Below are 16,157 nucleotides of genomic sequence, written 5' to 3'. Positions count from 1 at the left end.
GCAGCTGGATCCTTACTGAATATAATCTGCAAAATAGTAATTATAGTATCTTTTGTCTCATATAAGTGTGTCTGTGATCTCTCTTCCATGTTGGGTGAAATTCATTGCAGTTGGTAGTCTGCTGTGGTCATTGGGGTCTTTTGTCTCGTACAAGTATACTAGTGAACTCCCTGCCTTAATGGGTGAAATTCATTTCAGTTGTTAATCTGTCTTTTGTTTGTCGTGGTGTTCATAGCCAAGCAAAAAATCATTAGAATACTATAGGTTTGGGTGTCAGAAAGATACGGTTAAAGAAGATTTTGTGTATTAGCTAAAATGGTTATAAATTGCTGATCAGGTAAATGTTTATACAATCTACCCCTGCCTACTCGCTGTTCCGGATTCCCTGATTTCTCTATGAAACATATACATATAGAGTTGTGGTACACATCCCCCGCAAATACTGACTGTATAAAAGGAATGTGATTATCCAAGGGATGATGAAAGATTCTGAATAATTACCAGTTAAATTACTGTACAGTGCCTTGTAATGTATACACACTGTATCTGTTTCCTTGTAAAGTAACAATTTAATGTCTTGTAATGCTGGCAGGTTTATCACGTTTTATGTTCTCATGATGTCACAGTTGATGGTACATTACTGAACAGCATTTTGGAGGTTCATTATGATTTCTGTAATTGCAGTGTCTTTTCCAGGCATACAAAGTTTTGGACGTTTATTTCCCTTTAAGTGCATGTTTTTTGGTATGTTGAAGTGAGTCATGGGTTTTGAACAGGGCTGTTCCTTATGAAAAAATGTTATCTCCTGTTCGTGTAGTCAGAGGTTTCATACCGTGATCCATGGAGGCTGTGTTTTTTAGGACTTTTTTTTTTATGATGCTTTTTTCCAGTCCATTGCATGTTCTGCCCTAAGAGTATATCAGTATTTGATGATGCTTTTCCTGCTTTTAAATTCTCACAGGAATTTTATTAACTTTAGTCCTGTGGTATTTTTGAGTATTTCTGACAGCTTGCTGTAAAATAGCCAGTGTACCTCCATTTTTTATTGCATAAAAACAGTGAATAGCACCAGAAGATATACACAATTGGGATCCTTTTTTATCTCCTGCATTCGCTGTTTTCATTATAGTACAAGGGTCACATGGATAATGTAAAAAATAAAAATCTTTTTCCCCAGAGGAAGCATGTTGAAGGAAAGAAAATGGTCTGGCTAATACCAAGTAGAAGTTTCTGTTTTGGCAATGATGAAAGATACTTTTGGCCTCTAATTTACAAGCAGTATGAGAATATTTTTTAATATTCAGAATTCTTTAATTTCTCATGAGATGATACTCATTAGTGCATTATACTCTGTAAAATCACTTTCATCCTAGGTGAGGCATCTGGGATTAACGGGTTGCTCTTTGATGCTCTCCCTTGGCAGGTCAGTTCTCGTCCAACTCTGTATGGTGTTTTTCCTCAGCTCTCCTCTGTTGTTTTCTAGCAGTTGGTCAGCATCCTCCTCTTCAGTATTAAGAGCAAGTTCTCATCATAAGGTACTTCCTCAACTCCTTAATGCTTGTAAATCCTTGTAAGTATTGTACTGTCAGTGGACCAGCTTTTCCATGTGCAGTTTGACACAAACTCCATCTCTGCTTCAGTATCAGCAGTGTTTTAAACAATTGCAAGGATGTTACATTTAGTGACAGATATCAAACAGATTTACTCCATACCTTGCCATGTTGGCTATGATTTCATCAGCAAAGATATGGTGTAGATTGTAAACTTGGAAAGTGATGACAATTTCTATATACAATGACTTGTTCACAGCCTTGCAGTAGATGTAGTGACTTAATACAAAGGCAGTCATGATGAGAATGCCTTTCTTTGTACAGTAGACCCTTGACTCACGAACACAATCCGTTCCTAGACCTTGGTCGTGTTCGAAATTGTTCGTGACTCGGAGCTAATTTCCCCATAAGGTTTAATGGGAATAATATTAATTGGTTCTCGACCCCTACGAACCAATATATATTATGTATATTTTGCCTTATTTTACACAGATAATGTAAAAGTCAGTGTAAAAAACCTTAATATATCTAATAATATAATTTAAAATGGTAAACTAACACTATAAAAACGTTTGTAAAGTGAACACTTACTATGACTGGCGAGACTTCTGGCTTGACGGACAAGAGAAGAGGAGGGTGGTGGGTGGGGAGGAGGTTATTGTGCGGAAGGAGACCCTCCCCCATCCAGGTCGGGGAGATCTCGTTCCGGAGATTCAACTCTTCTAGGTTTTTTTGGTGAACGTTTAATCACAAACTTATCCAATGTCTGTTGCCTTTTCCTTCCTTGCATAACTTTTCTGAAATGGCTCATTAAATTTTCATTGAGCATATTCACGATCCTGTTCGTAACAATTTTGTCCGGATGATACAATTCAAGGAAGCACTGGACATCATTCCACTTTTCCAATGCGGCTTTTATCACATCACTGCTGACATCTGTAACTTCCTCCCCAGCCTCCTCTTCGTCAGTTGATTGCTCCCGAGCAAGTTGCTCCTGCTGCTCTTTGTGGAGTTGAACAAGTTCGTCCGCAGTCAAATCTTCTGAATGTTCAGCGACCAATTCTTCAACATCTTCGTCGTTGACTTGTAGACCCATACTGTTGCCCATGGACACAATTTCTTGCACAATCTCTGCATCGAAGCCCTCAAAGTCACGGACAGTTACGCACTGGAGCCAAAGTTTCCGCCACGCAGAATTTAATGTGCGGTACGTAACTTCAGTCCATGCGTTATCAATGAGGGTTATGCAGTGAAAAACATTAAAGTGCTTCTTCCAAAATTCTTTTAAGGTTAATTTTGTCTCTTCAGTTACACGGAAGCATCTGGAGAAGAGCGCCTTCGTATATAATTTCTTAAAATTGCTAATGACTTGTTGGTCCATGGGCTGGAGAACAGAGGTCGTGTTGGGTGGAAGGAACTTGAACTGAATGAAGTCATGTTCACTGCAGTCAGCCAAGTACGAAGGGTGTGCCGGGGCATTATCCATGATCAGAAGGCACCGCAGGGGTAGCTTGTTCTCTGTTAGGTACTGACTCACGGTCGGCGCAAACACTTCATCAATCCACTCCATAAACAAGTTCCGTGTCACCCATGCTTTTGTATTGGCCCTCCACATTACAGGCAGTCTGGCCTTATTTACGTTGTGCTGCTTAAAGGCACGCGGGTTATTTGAATGGTAGACAAGTAGCGACTTTAGTTTCAAGTCGCCACTTGCGTTTGAGCATAACAAAAGCGTAAGCCTATCCTTCATTGGCTTGTGGCCTGGGAGCGCCTTCTCTTCTTGGGTGATAAATGTCCTGTTGGGCATCTTCTTCCAGAAGAGGCCCGTTTCATCACAATTGAAAATCTGTTGAGCGACGTATCCTTCGGCCTCCACGAACTCGGCAAACTCAGTCACGAATGCCTCAGCAGCAGCCTTGTCTGCGCTAGCAGCCTCACCATGCCTAATTACAGAGTGAATTCCAGTTCTCTTCTTGAAGTTATCAAACCACCCTTTACTAGCCTTAAAATCATCTGGCGTGGCACTAGTAGAAGGAGTTTCCTTCAGCAAACTCTGATACACTTGCCGAGCTTTCTCGCAGATGATCGGCTCGTTTACACTATCACCTGCCATCTGTTTCTCATGTACCCACTTCAAAATTATTTTTTCTGCCTCTTCGAGGGTTTGCGATCTCATCTTGGTTAGTACTGTCACTCCCTTCGCAACATTTGCTTCTTTAATGGCATCCTTGTTTTTCAAAATTGTCGAAATTGTCGACTTGGCCATCTTGTACTCACTTGCGATATCGGTCACGCGAACACCACGTTCAAACTTTTCTATAATTTCTTTCTTTATTTCAATGGTTATCTTCCTCTGCACCCTCTTCTCACCATCACTCTTCACTTTCTTACTTTCACCACCACTCTTCACTTTCTTAGGGCCCATTATGAAGAAAATCACAAGTTTTAGCGCAAAAAATGCTAAGCGAATTGACGAACGTCTTGTACACAATGAGATGAGACAAAGAGCGATGCGTGGGTGACGCCGTGCGTGGGCGGCTGGAGGATGGCTGGTCCCATGGCAACTCAAACGCTCTCACGTGTGCTGGGCGATTTCGCGCATTTTTCAAATGTTTGTGTCTAAAAATTAGTTTGTGAAACAAAGTGAATTGTTATTTTCCAGAAATTTCCAGCATTTTTCAAATGTTCATGTCTCAAAATTAGTTCATGACCCAAACAGAATTTTTATTTTCCGCATTTTTTTTTGTTCGTATCTCAAAGTTAGTTCGTAAGTCAAGGGTGAAATTTTACCTATAATTTTGGTCGGGGATCGAGTTGTACGTGGGTCAATGCGTTCGTGAGTCAAGGGTCTACTGTACAATGTTATTGCCTTTTTTGTACAGAATTTTGCAACCTGGCAAATAAATATAGAACATGCATAACTATGGTTTGCCATATCTGATATTGATTCAGGCATACAACATGCCCTTTTTGGTGTGGCTGCAGACAGAACTTCAGGCCTTAGATTGAAACTTTTGTTTCTTTTGAATGAGATACAGTTGATTCCCACCTTTTTGCAGTTCTGGATTTGTGTCTTCACCTATTCACAGATTTTTCTACGGAACACATGTCCACATCATTCGCAGAAAATTTGCCCATCACAGAATTTTTCATAAGGAAATATTTACTAATTAATGTATTTTTATATTATTTTTGTGACTACATTTTCATGATAAAACTATTAGAATAGGCAGGAATAAGTGTGTTTAGGAGAGGTTTTTGGCATTGGAACTATCAAAATAAGCAGTTATAAATGTGTTTAAAGAATTGTCAGGTAGTATTCGCGGATTTTAACTCTCAGGGGTTATTGTGGTCCCTATCCCCTGTGAATCCCAGGGGTTGACTCTATTAATCTTTTTAAATGGGTTCGGTCCAGATATTGCAGTTTCTTAATGTTTAAAGGTGGTACATGACCCGTACTAGGATTCATTCCCCACACGAGGAGGCATTACTGACATGTAAGCATTACATAATGGTGTTTGCAGGGTCCCTTTGGCCTGTAGTTGCATCCACATTTTAGCCTTTTACTTTATCCACTATCCCTGCTTCCTCCCTTTAGTCTGGCTGTCCAACCTGTAATGATTCCTTCTTAGTGCAGTTGTCGGGTTTTCTTTGAGTTCCGCCTTTAGATCCCAGTAATTTGTTTATTTTCTGGTTATATCTTCATCTTATAATCCAACTCCGAATTGTCTTAACCCTTAAACGCCGAAGCGGTAAAAAAAAAAATGTCTCCCGTGTGCCGGAGGTGTTTCAGAGTGAGCGCGGAAGCAGAAAAAATATTTTTTTCAAAAAATCACAGCGCGCTTAGTTTTCAAGATTAAGAGTCCATTTTTGGCTCCTTTTTTTGTCATTGGCTGAAGTTTAGTATGCAACCATCAAAAATGAAAAAAATTATCATTATCATATATAAATAATGCGATTATATGATAGTGCAAAACGAAATTTCATATATAATTGTATTCAAATTGCGCTGTGCGCAAAACGGTTACTTTTTTTTTCGTTGTAATATACACTAAATTGCGACCATTTTAGTATATAACACATTGTAAAACGATATAAGCAACACAGAGAAAATATTATCACAAAATAATGCATGAATTCGTAACGCGCGGACGTATACAAATATTTTTTTCAAAAATTCACCATAAATCTAAATATTGTCCTAGAGACTTCCAATTTCTTTCAAAATGAAGACAAATGATTGAATATTACTATACTATAAGAGTATTAGCTTGCAAATGTAGTTTTCAACCATATCTGACGAGTTAAAGTTGACCGAATGTAGATTTTTTTTATATATATATTTTTTATATGCAATTATTTTGGAAATAAGAAAAGCTACAACCTTCAAATATTTTTCATTTTATTCTACATGAAATTGCGCACATTTTCATATATAAAACTATGAAATGCCTAATATGAAACGGAGCTAATATTCCGAGAATGGGACGTACGCATTTCGGAGATTTGTGGCGGAGAATCCGCGCGCGGAGGGAAGGAAAGTTTTTTTTTTTAAATTCACCATATATCTAAATATTGTGCTAGAGACTTCGAATTTGTTTCAAGATAAAGATAAATGACTGAATATTACTAGACTGTAAGAGTTTTAGCTTACAATTGTGTTTTTCGACCATTTCGGTAGAGTCAAAGTTGACCGAACGTGGCTTTTTTTCTATTTATCGTGATTTATATGCAAATATTTCAAAAATGAGAAAAGCTACAACCTTCAATTATTTTTTGTTGTATTCTATATGAAATTGCGCACATTTTCTTATATAAAACTTTATGTAACGGCTAATTTAAAATGGTGCAAACATTACCACAATCGCACGTATGATTTTTTTGGAAGAGTTACCGCGCGGACATAAAGAAAATGTTATTTTTTTCATAAATTCACCATAAATCGAAATATTGTGCTAGAGACTTCCAATTTGTTGAAAAATGAAGGTAAATGCTTGAATATTACTAGAATATTAGCGTTTTAGCTTACAATTGCGTTTTTCGACCATTTCGGTAGAGTCAAAGTTGATCGAAGGTTGAAAATTTGTCACATCATTTTTTATATGAAAATATTTCAAAATTGATAAAAGCTACAACCATGGGTTGTTTTTAGTTGTATTGTGCATGAAATTGCGCACATTTCCACATATAAAACTTTATGTAATGGCTAATTTTAAAATGGTGCAAACATTACCACAATCGCATGTATGATTTTTTTCGGAAGAGTTACCGCGCGGACGTAAGGGAAAAGTTTTTTTCATAAATTCACCATAAATCAAAATATTGTGCTAGAGACTTTCAATTAGTTGCAAAATTAAGGTAAATGATTGAATATTACTAAAATATAAGAGTTTTAGCTTATAATTGCGTTTTTTACCATTTCGGTAGTCAAAGTTGACCGAAGGTTGAAATTTTGGCACTTATCGTTATTTATATAAAAATATCTCAAAACTGATAAAAGCTACAATCATGAGAATTTTGCTGTTGTATTCTACATAAAAATGCGCACATTTTCATATATAATACTCCATGTAACGGCTAATTTAAAATGGTACAAAAATTATGTCAGTGACGAAATAATTTCCGAGATGTGTCACAGATACGTTTTAGTGCGGCAAGAAAGAAATTCGCGCTTGCACGCCTGCGTAACGATTGTAAACAAAACAAAACCTCGATCCGTGAACTCCCAGCATCCCCCAAGGGGGACATTTTGACTCAACGTTTAATACGTCCATTCGGCGTTTAAGGGTTAAGTGCTGAATAGCCAAAAGTGCCCACTTGCTTGGCCCAATAGCCTAAATTTCAGTCAGTGACCCCAAGATGAAGGTAGTGATGGAAACTGCAGCAGTGCCTGTGTCATATCCTTGAGTATTGAATTTTTGAAGATTATCAAACTCCTGGAATAGGTTGAGTCACTTCTTGCTAGTAACAAAGGGCCTAATAGTGATCCCAGCCTTTACATTTGGTCTTAAGACAGCAAGTGTATCTTTTCAGCTATATACTCATAATTTAAGCATGTGCTTCATTGTCTGCCTTTTGGTTTGGTCTATTAAACAAAAAGATTTTAATCCCCAATCTGTGAGACTTCCAGATCTCTTTCAATGAAAAGTTAATAGCTGAGTGGTTCTTTTGTAAAGCAAAGAGCGTACAGTTTTCTTATAAGGACCCTTATTCAAAACAGACTGATCTCACATGTTCTAAGCATCAGCTTTACTAATATCATGCTTTTTAAAGGATCAGAGGTTAATTTACAATGAAAATACCATGGACAAAACAGTTTACAAGAGATCTCTTGCCTGCCCCAAGCAGCTTGTCAACAGTTGCTGTCTTACCAAGTGATCAGTTAACAGAACATATTTATTTCTTTATTAATACTTCCTGATACTAACATTTCTTTTGGGTGTTTATGAAGGAGATGATACAGTATCCCTTCTGTGTGATAGGTATTTTTCACCTTGAAATAGCGCATGCAAAGATGAATAAAATGTTGTGTGCTGCCTGTAAGGACCTTGTTTGCTACAACTCCACTAATCATATGTGGCCTTACTTCCATGCAAAGAAAACCTAATCATACTAACATGTACCAATTTTGGCTATGTCCAGGACCACGTGACACTGCACTCATCATTGTTTCATACAGCTCTGGAATTAATTTTCTGAACATTAGCAGTGTATATTCTTTGGGCTTTATTACCACTGTACTGCCATTTTCCAATATACATTTTAATCTCTATTGATTTTTATTTCTGTTACAACACATTTGCAATGCTAGGCTATTCATTAGTGTAATTGTACTTGTTATTTGTTACCGATTGGGGGCCAACTCTCCCTGCTGTAGATTGCTGCAAGTATTCATTAAAATTAATGGAAATTCCCCATTTAGAGTTATTTTTTGGGGACTATCCATGCAGTTCATCAGTTTTCACTCTCCTGTTTGGTTGAGTAAGAATTTGTCGTGCTGGGAGCAATTTTTCCCCTACCCTGCAATGTTGTCCTATTCTATAGTTTAACATTGGTTTAGGGGTCTTGGCATCACAGTAATCTTTTACCTTGGGTTCTTTTGTTAATTTTTTATGATTATCATCATCTTGTAATTTTTTAGTTTCTGTAAAATTTTTCAAATTTAGTTTTTCAATTGTGAATTAGCATGATCACACACACTGAGTGCACCCAGAGAAAAGATAGGAAAACAGGCATACTAAAACGGCTTTCAAGAGAGAGTAATCACAACCTCTCTTAAAGGCGCTAAGAAAGTAACTAATGCACACATGGGATGCCCAAGGCATTTTGGGAACTCCCAAATACCCCATGGGCAAGTACTAATGCCAATAGTCCTTGGGTCATACAAGTTTTTTTTTTTTTTTTTTTTTTTTTTTTTTTTTTTTTTTTTTTTTTTTTTTTTTTTTTTTTACTGGATTTCCAGCTGGCAATAAAAGATTATTCTAATGTTAAGACCTCAGGTTTATTAGTTATAAAAAATACAAATTGATTAAAATTTTTTTATTTATCTTAAGTGTTTTCTCATGTGGTGTCCTACATTGCCTAAGTGTACTTTTCAGGATCTTCCCTCAGCAAAGCCACTGAGAATAAAAAGACTGAGGGCTTCTCTTCTTGGGTTGATGTCCCTCCAGCCTAAGGGTTTTGTTTGTCTTGCAGGATGCCCCTTCATCCTGTCAGCATCCTTCATATTTGCTCAATGAGCCCTTTCATACTGGGAAGTGATATTCAGTCTAAAACTTCTACTGGTTTAGTTTCTCCCATTGCATTTTTAATGCCACCAACCGTGGTGCCTTTTTGCCGCCGCCTCGCCCAATATTATACCTTGGCTGTTTGGTGCTATCTAAATGTGTTTTGCTCCTCTTATACTTTTAGCTCACACAGTGGTGGATGTACCTCTGTTGCCTCCTCCCCCTGAAGATACATGACATTCCTTTGGCTTTAGCAGCACCTGAACTCTTCATGCTGTGGCTAGAAAATATTCTTCTTCTGGTTCTCCATTCCAGTGACTTCAGGCCCCTCATGTTCCCCTTTGCTATTACCATTGTTGCTGACACATGGTCAAAGGAAACTGAAGATTTGTTAAGGTTAGATTTCTTTTCACATGTAGACTATTCATCAGAGAGACAAGCGCTGAATCATTGCTACACTGAACTTCAGTATGAAATGATCTTAGTTAATGGGTTTCAAGTAAGTTATTTGGCAATAAGCAGTTAAGCCAACAAAACACAGAGCAGACTTGTTTAAGTGTGCAATACTTTTGCAATGCTGGTGTATCACACTTTAGACTTACAAATGAGTAGTGGCAAAACTAGTGAATGCCATTGCAAAATAAGTGTCAGTCCTCTCATGTATATATTCATAGCCAAGTTTATATTCATATATCATTACATATGTAGTGTTTCAAGGTAAGTTTCATGGTAACTTCTCTATGATTCATCTCAGGTGAATGGTTGTGAAAAATTAAAAGATAAATGTCACAGAAATACTGTGTATGGAATTTTGGTTTTAAAAATACTGTATGAAATTAAAAGGGGAAACATGTGTCTGGTTTTACTGCAGTATATGCATCCAGCTCCTCTAGTTTGCTCCTTTGCAACAAGAGACAAGTTACCAAATTTGAAACTGCAGTGTCAGTGAATTTTATGTACACATGCAATCTTCACTTGTTGCCGGCATTAGTTAACGGTGTTCTGGTTTTACAGTGCTTAGCTAATGATGTTAGTAACCAGATTATTGGTGATGAGAAGAGATTTTTGGCATTGGTAAGCAGTTTATTGGCACTTACGATGTTGTAAGCTCCATTTATTACCATAATTATCTGCGAGTTTTGGTTATCTGGGATTTTGGCTGGGAACGGAACTCTTGCCGTTAAGCTGGAGCTGCCTGTATTTTAACATTTATATAAACCACAGAGTAGTCACTGTTGTACTGGTACCAGTTATTTGCAGTTTTGCTGCACAAACGTTTAACTAAGGAGTTTTGTAGTTTTGTATAGTTCATTCAAATTTTAAGCTTTTTTTTTCTTATGAATGATGACTTTTGGTTGGACAAATCAAGTCCTGAATTTCTTCTAAAATTCATTACACACAGGTTATTGCTTTTGGTCATGGACACACCGTTACTTCAAAAGAAAATGATTCTGAAATTGATGACTATATACACATCACAACCCTTTTACTCTCAAGTGCAGTATTTATCTGCGTGGTTCTCTTATGTTTTTTTGGTTAATGCAAATGAAGAGAAGAATTGGCATTCCTTGATTGTTAGTAACACTGATGTAGTCAGAGTGCATTTATATAAATGCCTTTCGTTTTATCAGTCTAGCATGCAAACCAGTCTGACTGAAAGTTTAGGCACTTTGTTGAATGTATGTATCCATAGGTGATGATTGAACATAAAGTAATTCTTGGTATTTATTGGTAGATAAATGGAAATCTTCAATGGATTTATCAGATTTTCAATTATCCATATCTTATGTTTATCGTCTTAATCTATGTATAAAAGCAAAGAGAGCTTGGCAATTTATTAGGTGGTCTCCAACTTCTTTGCTAACTATTATATATTGTTGATCTTTTGAAAGTTTGTTCTTCAGTTAATCTGTTGAAAATGCAGATCACCATTAATGCCTCATTTCTTGCTATGAAATGCTGATGAAGCTATTACAGACCATTGCCTTGTTCCCCAAATCCTTCTTGGCTCACTCAGTTAAGATATACTCAGAATTGGTACACTTGGGTTTCAGACTGTTTGAACAGTCTTAATAAGCAGGATTCAGCTGATCCAGTCATTAGAGGATGTACAATCTTCACTCAAGAATTGAGATCATTTCAGAGATGATGTTTGGTAAACACGACCACACTTTGATATGTTTTCCACTGTGGTTAAAAGGACCTTCAGAATTTATTTAGTAACCAAATTGAGAAATTTAGAACCATTTTGTGTCTTTAGTGACCATGAGTTATCATTAAGTTATAGTTATGGAATCCTGACCAAATTGAGAAATTTAGAGCCAGTTTGTGTCTTTAGTGACCATATATCTATTCATGATACAAACTCAGGAAGTTCAAAGATGTATCATATTGATTAAATGTAATGACAATCTAAGGTCATATTTTTATACTTATTTGCACAATATAAAAATACTTCTCTTTTATTTGCAGATCAAATATGGTGATTTGTTACCAACAGATGGAATTTTAATACAAAGTAATGACCTGAAGGTGGATGAATCTTCGTTAACGGGAGAATCAGACCACGTTAAGAAAGGGGCTGACGTTGACCCTATGGTGCTCTCAGGTATGTTTACAGGAATATTTTTACAATATGTTTGTATGCTGGAAGATGCTTGCCAACAAAGTTGGAGGGCCAAGATAGAATATGTGTAATGGCCTTTAGGGTATTTTTCTTTCATTACATTGATGATTTTGTAGTAATAATGTGTCAAACCTATCCAAAAGCTTTACAATTGAGGTTGAATGCAATATTAGACTGTTTTGATGCTAAGATTAGGTGTGAATGAATTTAGTCAGGTAGTATGAAAATTTGTTGCTCAAGAAGACATTTGAAAGGGCTATTATTATTGAGTGCACTGAGTGACTCCCTAAAAACTTCCCAGTAGGAGTGGGATATATTTTATAAATCTAGAAAATATAGTTTAATGTTAACTTAAAAACAGATTTTTCTGATAACATAAAAACTGATTTTTTTGGTAATGTCCCAATTGTTACAAGCAAGTTGAATGAAAAGTATTAGTAACAAATCAGAGGGATAAACATTGTCAGTCCTCTAACTTTCTGTTTTTGAAATTAATTTTGTTTTTTAGTGTATATAAGTTTTTATGAGAGTAATGCCTTTGTTTTGTTGGCATCATTTGAATTATTACCAGAGGATGCATTAATGAAAATTATGGTATGGAATGAAGTTGACATAAAGAGTTATTTGTGAAGGATGTCAGATGGAGATTTTACCACTAAGAAACACTAGAAGTAACTCATTTGGGCGAGAGCAGTGGAGTGGACAATTTGATGGAAGCGTAGTCTTTACAGCAGAAATTTCCCAAAGGAGTAAATGGAAAATTATCTATAAGGAAAAGTGCAATATGAAAATTTCACTGTAGAACACTATACAGTGGACCCCCCGTATTCGCGGACTCACACATTCACAGATTTCTCTCGGGAACGTTTCCCCGCATTATTCGCGGAAAATTCGCATATTTGTGGTATTTTTCTTTGAGAAATATCCACAAATTCCTTTTTTTTTTTTTTTTTTTTTTTATCAATTTCATCATAAAATGCACTTTTTTGTGATAAAACTATTGAAAAAACCAAGTACAGTAGACCCTTGACTCACGAACACAATCCGTTCCTAGACCTTGGTCGTGTTCGAAATTGTTCGTGACTCGGAGCTAATTTCCCCATAAGGTTTAATGGGAATAATATTAATTGGTTCTCGACCCCTACGAACCAATATATATTATGTATATTTTGCCTTATTTTACACAGATAATGTAAAAGTCAGTGTAAAAAACCTTAATATATCTAATAATATAATTTAAAATGGTAAACTAACACTATAAAAACGTTTGTAAAGTGAACACTTACTATGACTGGCGAGACTTCTGGCTTGACGGACAAGAGAAGAGGAGGGTGGTGGGTGGGGAGGAGGTTATTGTGCGGAAGGAGACCCTCCCCCATCCAGGTCGGGGAGATCTCGTTCCGGAGATTCAACTCTTCTAGGTTTTTTTGGTGAACGTTTAATCACAAACTTATCCAATGTCTGTTGCCTTTTCCTTCCTTGCATAACTTTTCTGAAATGGCTCATTAAATTTTCATTGAGCATACTCACGATCCTGTTCGTAACAATTTTGTCCGGATGATACAATTCAAGGAAGCACTGGACATCATTCCACTTTTCCAATGCGGCTTTTATCACATCACTGCTGACATCTGTAACTTCCTCCCCAGCCTCCTCTTCGTCAGTTGATTGCTCCCGAGCAAGTTGCTCCTGCTGCTCTTTGTGGAGTTGAACAAGTTCGTCCGCAGTCAAATCTTCTGAATGTTCAGCGACCAATTCTTCAACATCTTCGTCGTTGACTTGTAGACCCATACTGTTGCCCATGGACACAATTTCTTGCACAATCTCTGCATCGAAGCCCTCAAAGTCACGGACAGTTACGCACTGGAGCCAAAGTTTCCGCCACGCAGAATTTAATGTGCGGTACGTAACTTCAGTCCATGCGTTATCAATGAGGGTTATGCAGTGAAAAACATTAAAGTGCTTCTTCCAAAATTCTTTTAAGGTTAATTTTGTCTCTTCAGTTACACGGAAGCATCTGGAGAAGAGCGCCTTCGTATATAATTTCTTAAAATTGCTAATGACTTGTTGGTCCATGGGCTGGAGAACAGAGGTCGTGTTGGGTGGAAGGAACTTGAACTGAATGAAGTCATGTTCACTGCAGTCAGCCAAGTACGAAGGGTGTGCCGGGCATTATCCATGATCAGAAGGCACCGCAGGGGTAGCTTGTTCTCTGTTAGGTACTGACTCACGGTCGGCGCAAACACTTCATCAATCCACTCCATAAACAAGTTCCGTGTCACCCATGCTTTTGTATTGGCCCTCCACATTACAGGCAGTCTGGCCTTATTTACGTTGTGCTGCTTAAAGGCACGCGGGTTATTTGAATGGTAGACAAGTAGCGGCTTTAGTTTCAAGTCGCCACTTGCGTTTGAGCATAACAAAAGCGTAAGCCTATCCTTCATTGGCTTGTGGCCTGGGAGCGCCTTCTCTTCTTGGGTGATAAATGTCCTGTTGGGCATCTTCTTCCAGAAGAGGCCCGTTTCATCACAATTGAAAATCTGTTGAGCGACGTATCCTTCGGCCTCCACGAACTCGGCAAACTCAGTCACGAATGCCTCAGCAGCAGCCTTGTCTGCGCTAGCAGCCTCACCATGCCTAATTACAGAGTGAATTCCAGTTCTCTTCTTGAAGTTATCAAACCACCCTTTACTAGCCTTAAAATCATCTGGCGTGGCACTAGTAGAAGGAGTTTCCTTCAGCAAACTCTGATACACTTGCCGAGCTTTCTCGCAGATGATCGGCTCGTTTACACTATCACCTGCCATCTGTTTCTCATGTACCCACTTCAAAATTATTTTTTCTGCCTCTTCGAGGGTTTGCGATCTCATCTTGGTTAGTACTGTCACTCCCTTCGCAACATTTGCTTCTTTAATGGCATCCTTGTTTTTCAAAATTGTCGAAATTGTCGACTTGGCCATCTTGTACTCACTTGCGATATCGGTCACGCGAACACCACGTTCAAACTTTTCTATAATTTCTTTCTTTATTTCAATGGTTATCTTCCTCTGCACCCTCTTCTCACCATCACTCTTCACTTTCTTACTTTCACCACCACTCTTCACTTTCTTAGGGCCCATTATGAAGAAAATCACAAGTTTTAGCGCAAAAAATGCTAAGCGAATTGACGAACGTCTTGTACACAATGAGATGAGACAAAGAGCGATGCGTGGGTGACGCCGTGCGTGGGCGGCTGGAGGATGGCTGGTCCCATGGCAACTCAAACGCTCTCACGTGTGCTGGGCGATTTCGCGCATTTTTCAAATGTTTGTGTCTAAAAATTAGTTTGTGAAACAAAGTGAATTGTTATTTTCCAGAAATTTCCAGCATTTTTCAAATGTTCATGTCTCAAAATTAGTTCATGACCCAAACAGAATTTTTATTTTCCGCATTTTTTTTTGTTCGTATCTCAAAGTTAGTTCGTAAGTCAAGGGTGAAATTTTACCTATAATTTTGGTCGGGGATCGAGTTGTACGTGGGTCAATGCGTTCGTGAGTCAAGGGTCTACTGTATGTACATTTTTAGTGGGTTTTTCTTGAGTTTTAACAAACAAAATAGGTTGTTTTCAGCATTTTTATAGGGATTCCAACTATTCACGGGTTCTAACTATTCACGGGAGGTGGGGGTGTGTGTGTGTGTGTGTGTGTGTGTGTGTGTGTGTGTGTGTGTGTGTGTTGTGTCTGGTACGCATCCCCCGCGAATACGGGGGGGGGCCACTGTAATGCCTGTTGATGTCAAGTAGCAGAAACCAGTTTACAGTGTACAAAGAGAAGTTGAAAGTTAATGTTATCTGTAAGTTTATGAAGATTAGTGAAAACTAGGAATGGGAAGTAATGATAGCGTGGTTGTTAGAAGGATAGAAGAATCTATTGGTATAGGTGTACGTATTTGGAGAAAATGTAAAAGATTATGGTAGTATGAAAAAAAAAGTTGATGCCACAGAGCAAGAAAAGTGAATGGAATTTTGCAAATATTGTTGAATAGAAAAAGTGTATGGACAATAAAGGTATTGTGTTATGCAGTTATTGAATTGGAGTTTGGGGAATAGTTAATTTGCGCATTGTATTTAGTGGGACTGTTGTAAATACTTTATTTTTTATTTTTAGGAAAAATGGGGACAGAATTGTGAGTAATTAAGAACCAAAAAATTGTAGCAGGAAATGTGAAAATAAGTATTTAAGCTTATCTGTAGGCTAACCCAGGCTGGCATGGATT

At 37.6% G+C, this 16,157-nt stretch overlaps 1 protein-coding gene across 20 annotated transcripts in view; it reads left to right on the top strand.

Moving 5' to 3' along the window:
* LOC135226765 (plasma membrane calcium-transporting ATPase 3-like) overlaps positions 1-16,157 on the top strand; it is a 538,460-nt gene that overhangs the window by 393,879 nt on the left and 128,424 nt on the right. For all 20 annotated transcript variants that reach the window (XM_064266580.1, XM_064266568.1, XM_064266575.1 and 17 more), the window contains one exon: positions 11,750-11,885. In XM_064266580.1, the coding sequence (XP_064122650.1) occupies positions 11,750-11,885 (136 nt within the window). The remainder of the gene's footprint in view (positions 1-11,749; positions 11,886-16,157) is intronic.

Source organism: Macrobrachium nipponense, chromosome 20 (assembly GCF_015104395.2).
Source record: "Macrobrachium nipponense isolate FS-2020 chromosome 20, ASM1510439v2, whole genome shotgun sequence".
Classification (NCBI taxonomy): Eukaryota; Metazoa; Arthropoda; class Malacostraca; order Decapoda; family Palaemonidae; genus Macrobrachium; species Macrobrachium nipponense.
The sequence above is the reverse complement of the archived record's forward strand: the minus strand, read 5'-3'. Positions and strand labels throughout refer to the sequence as shown.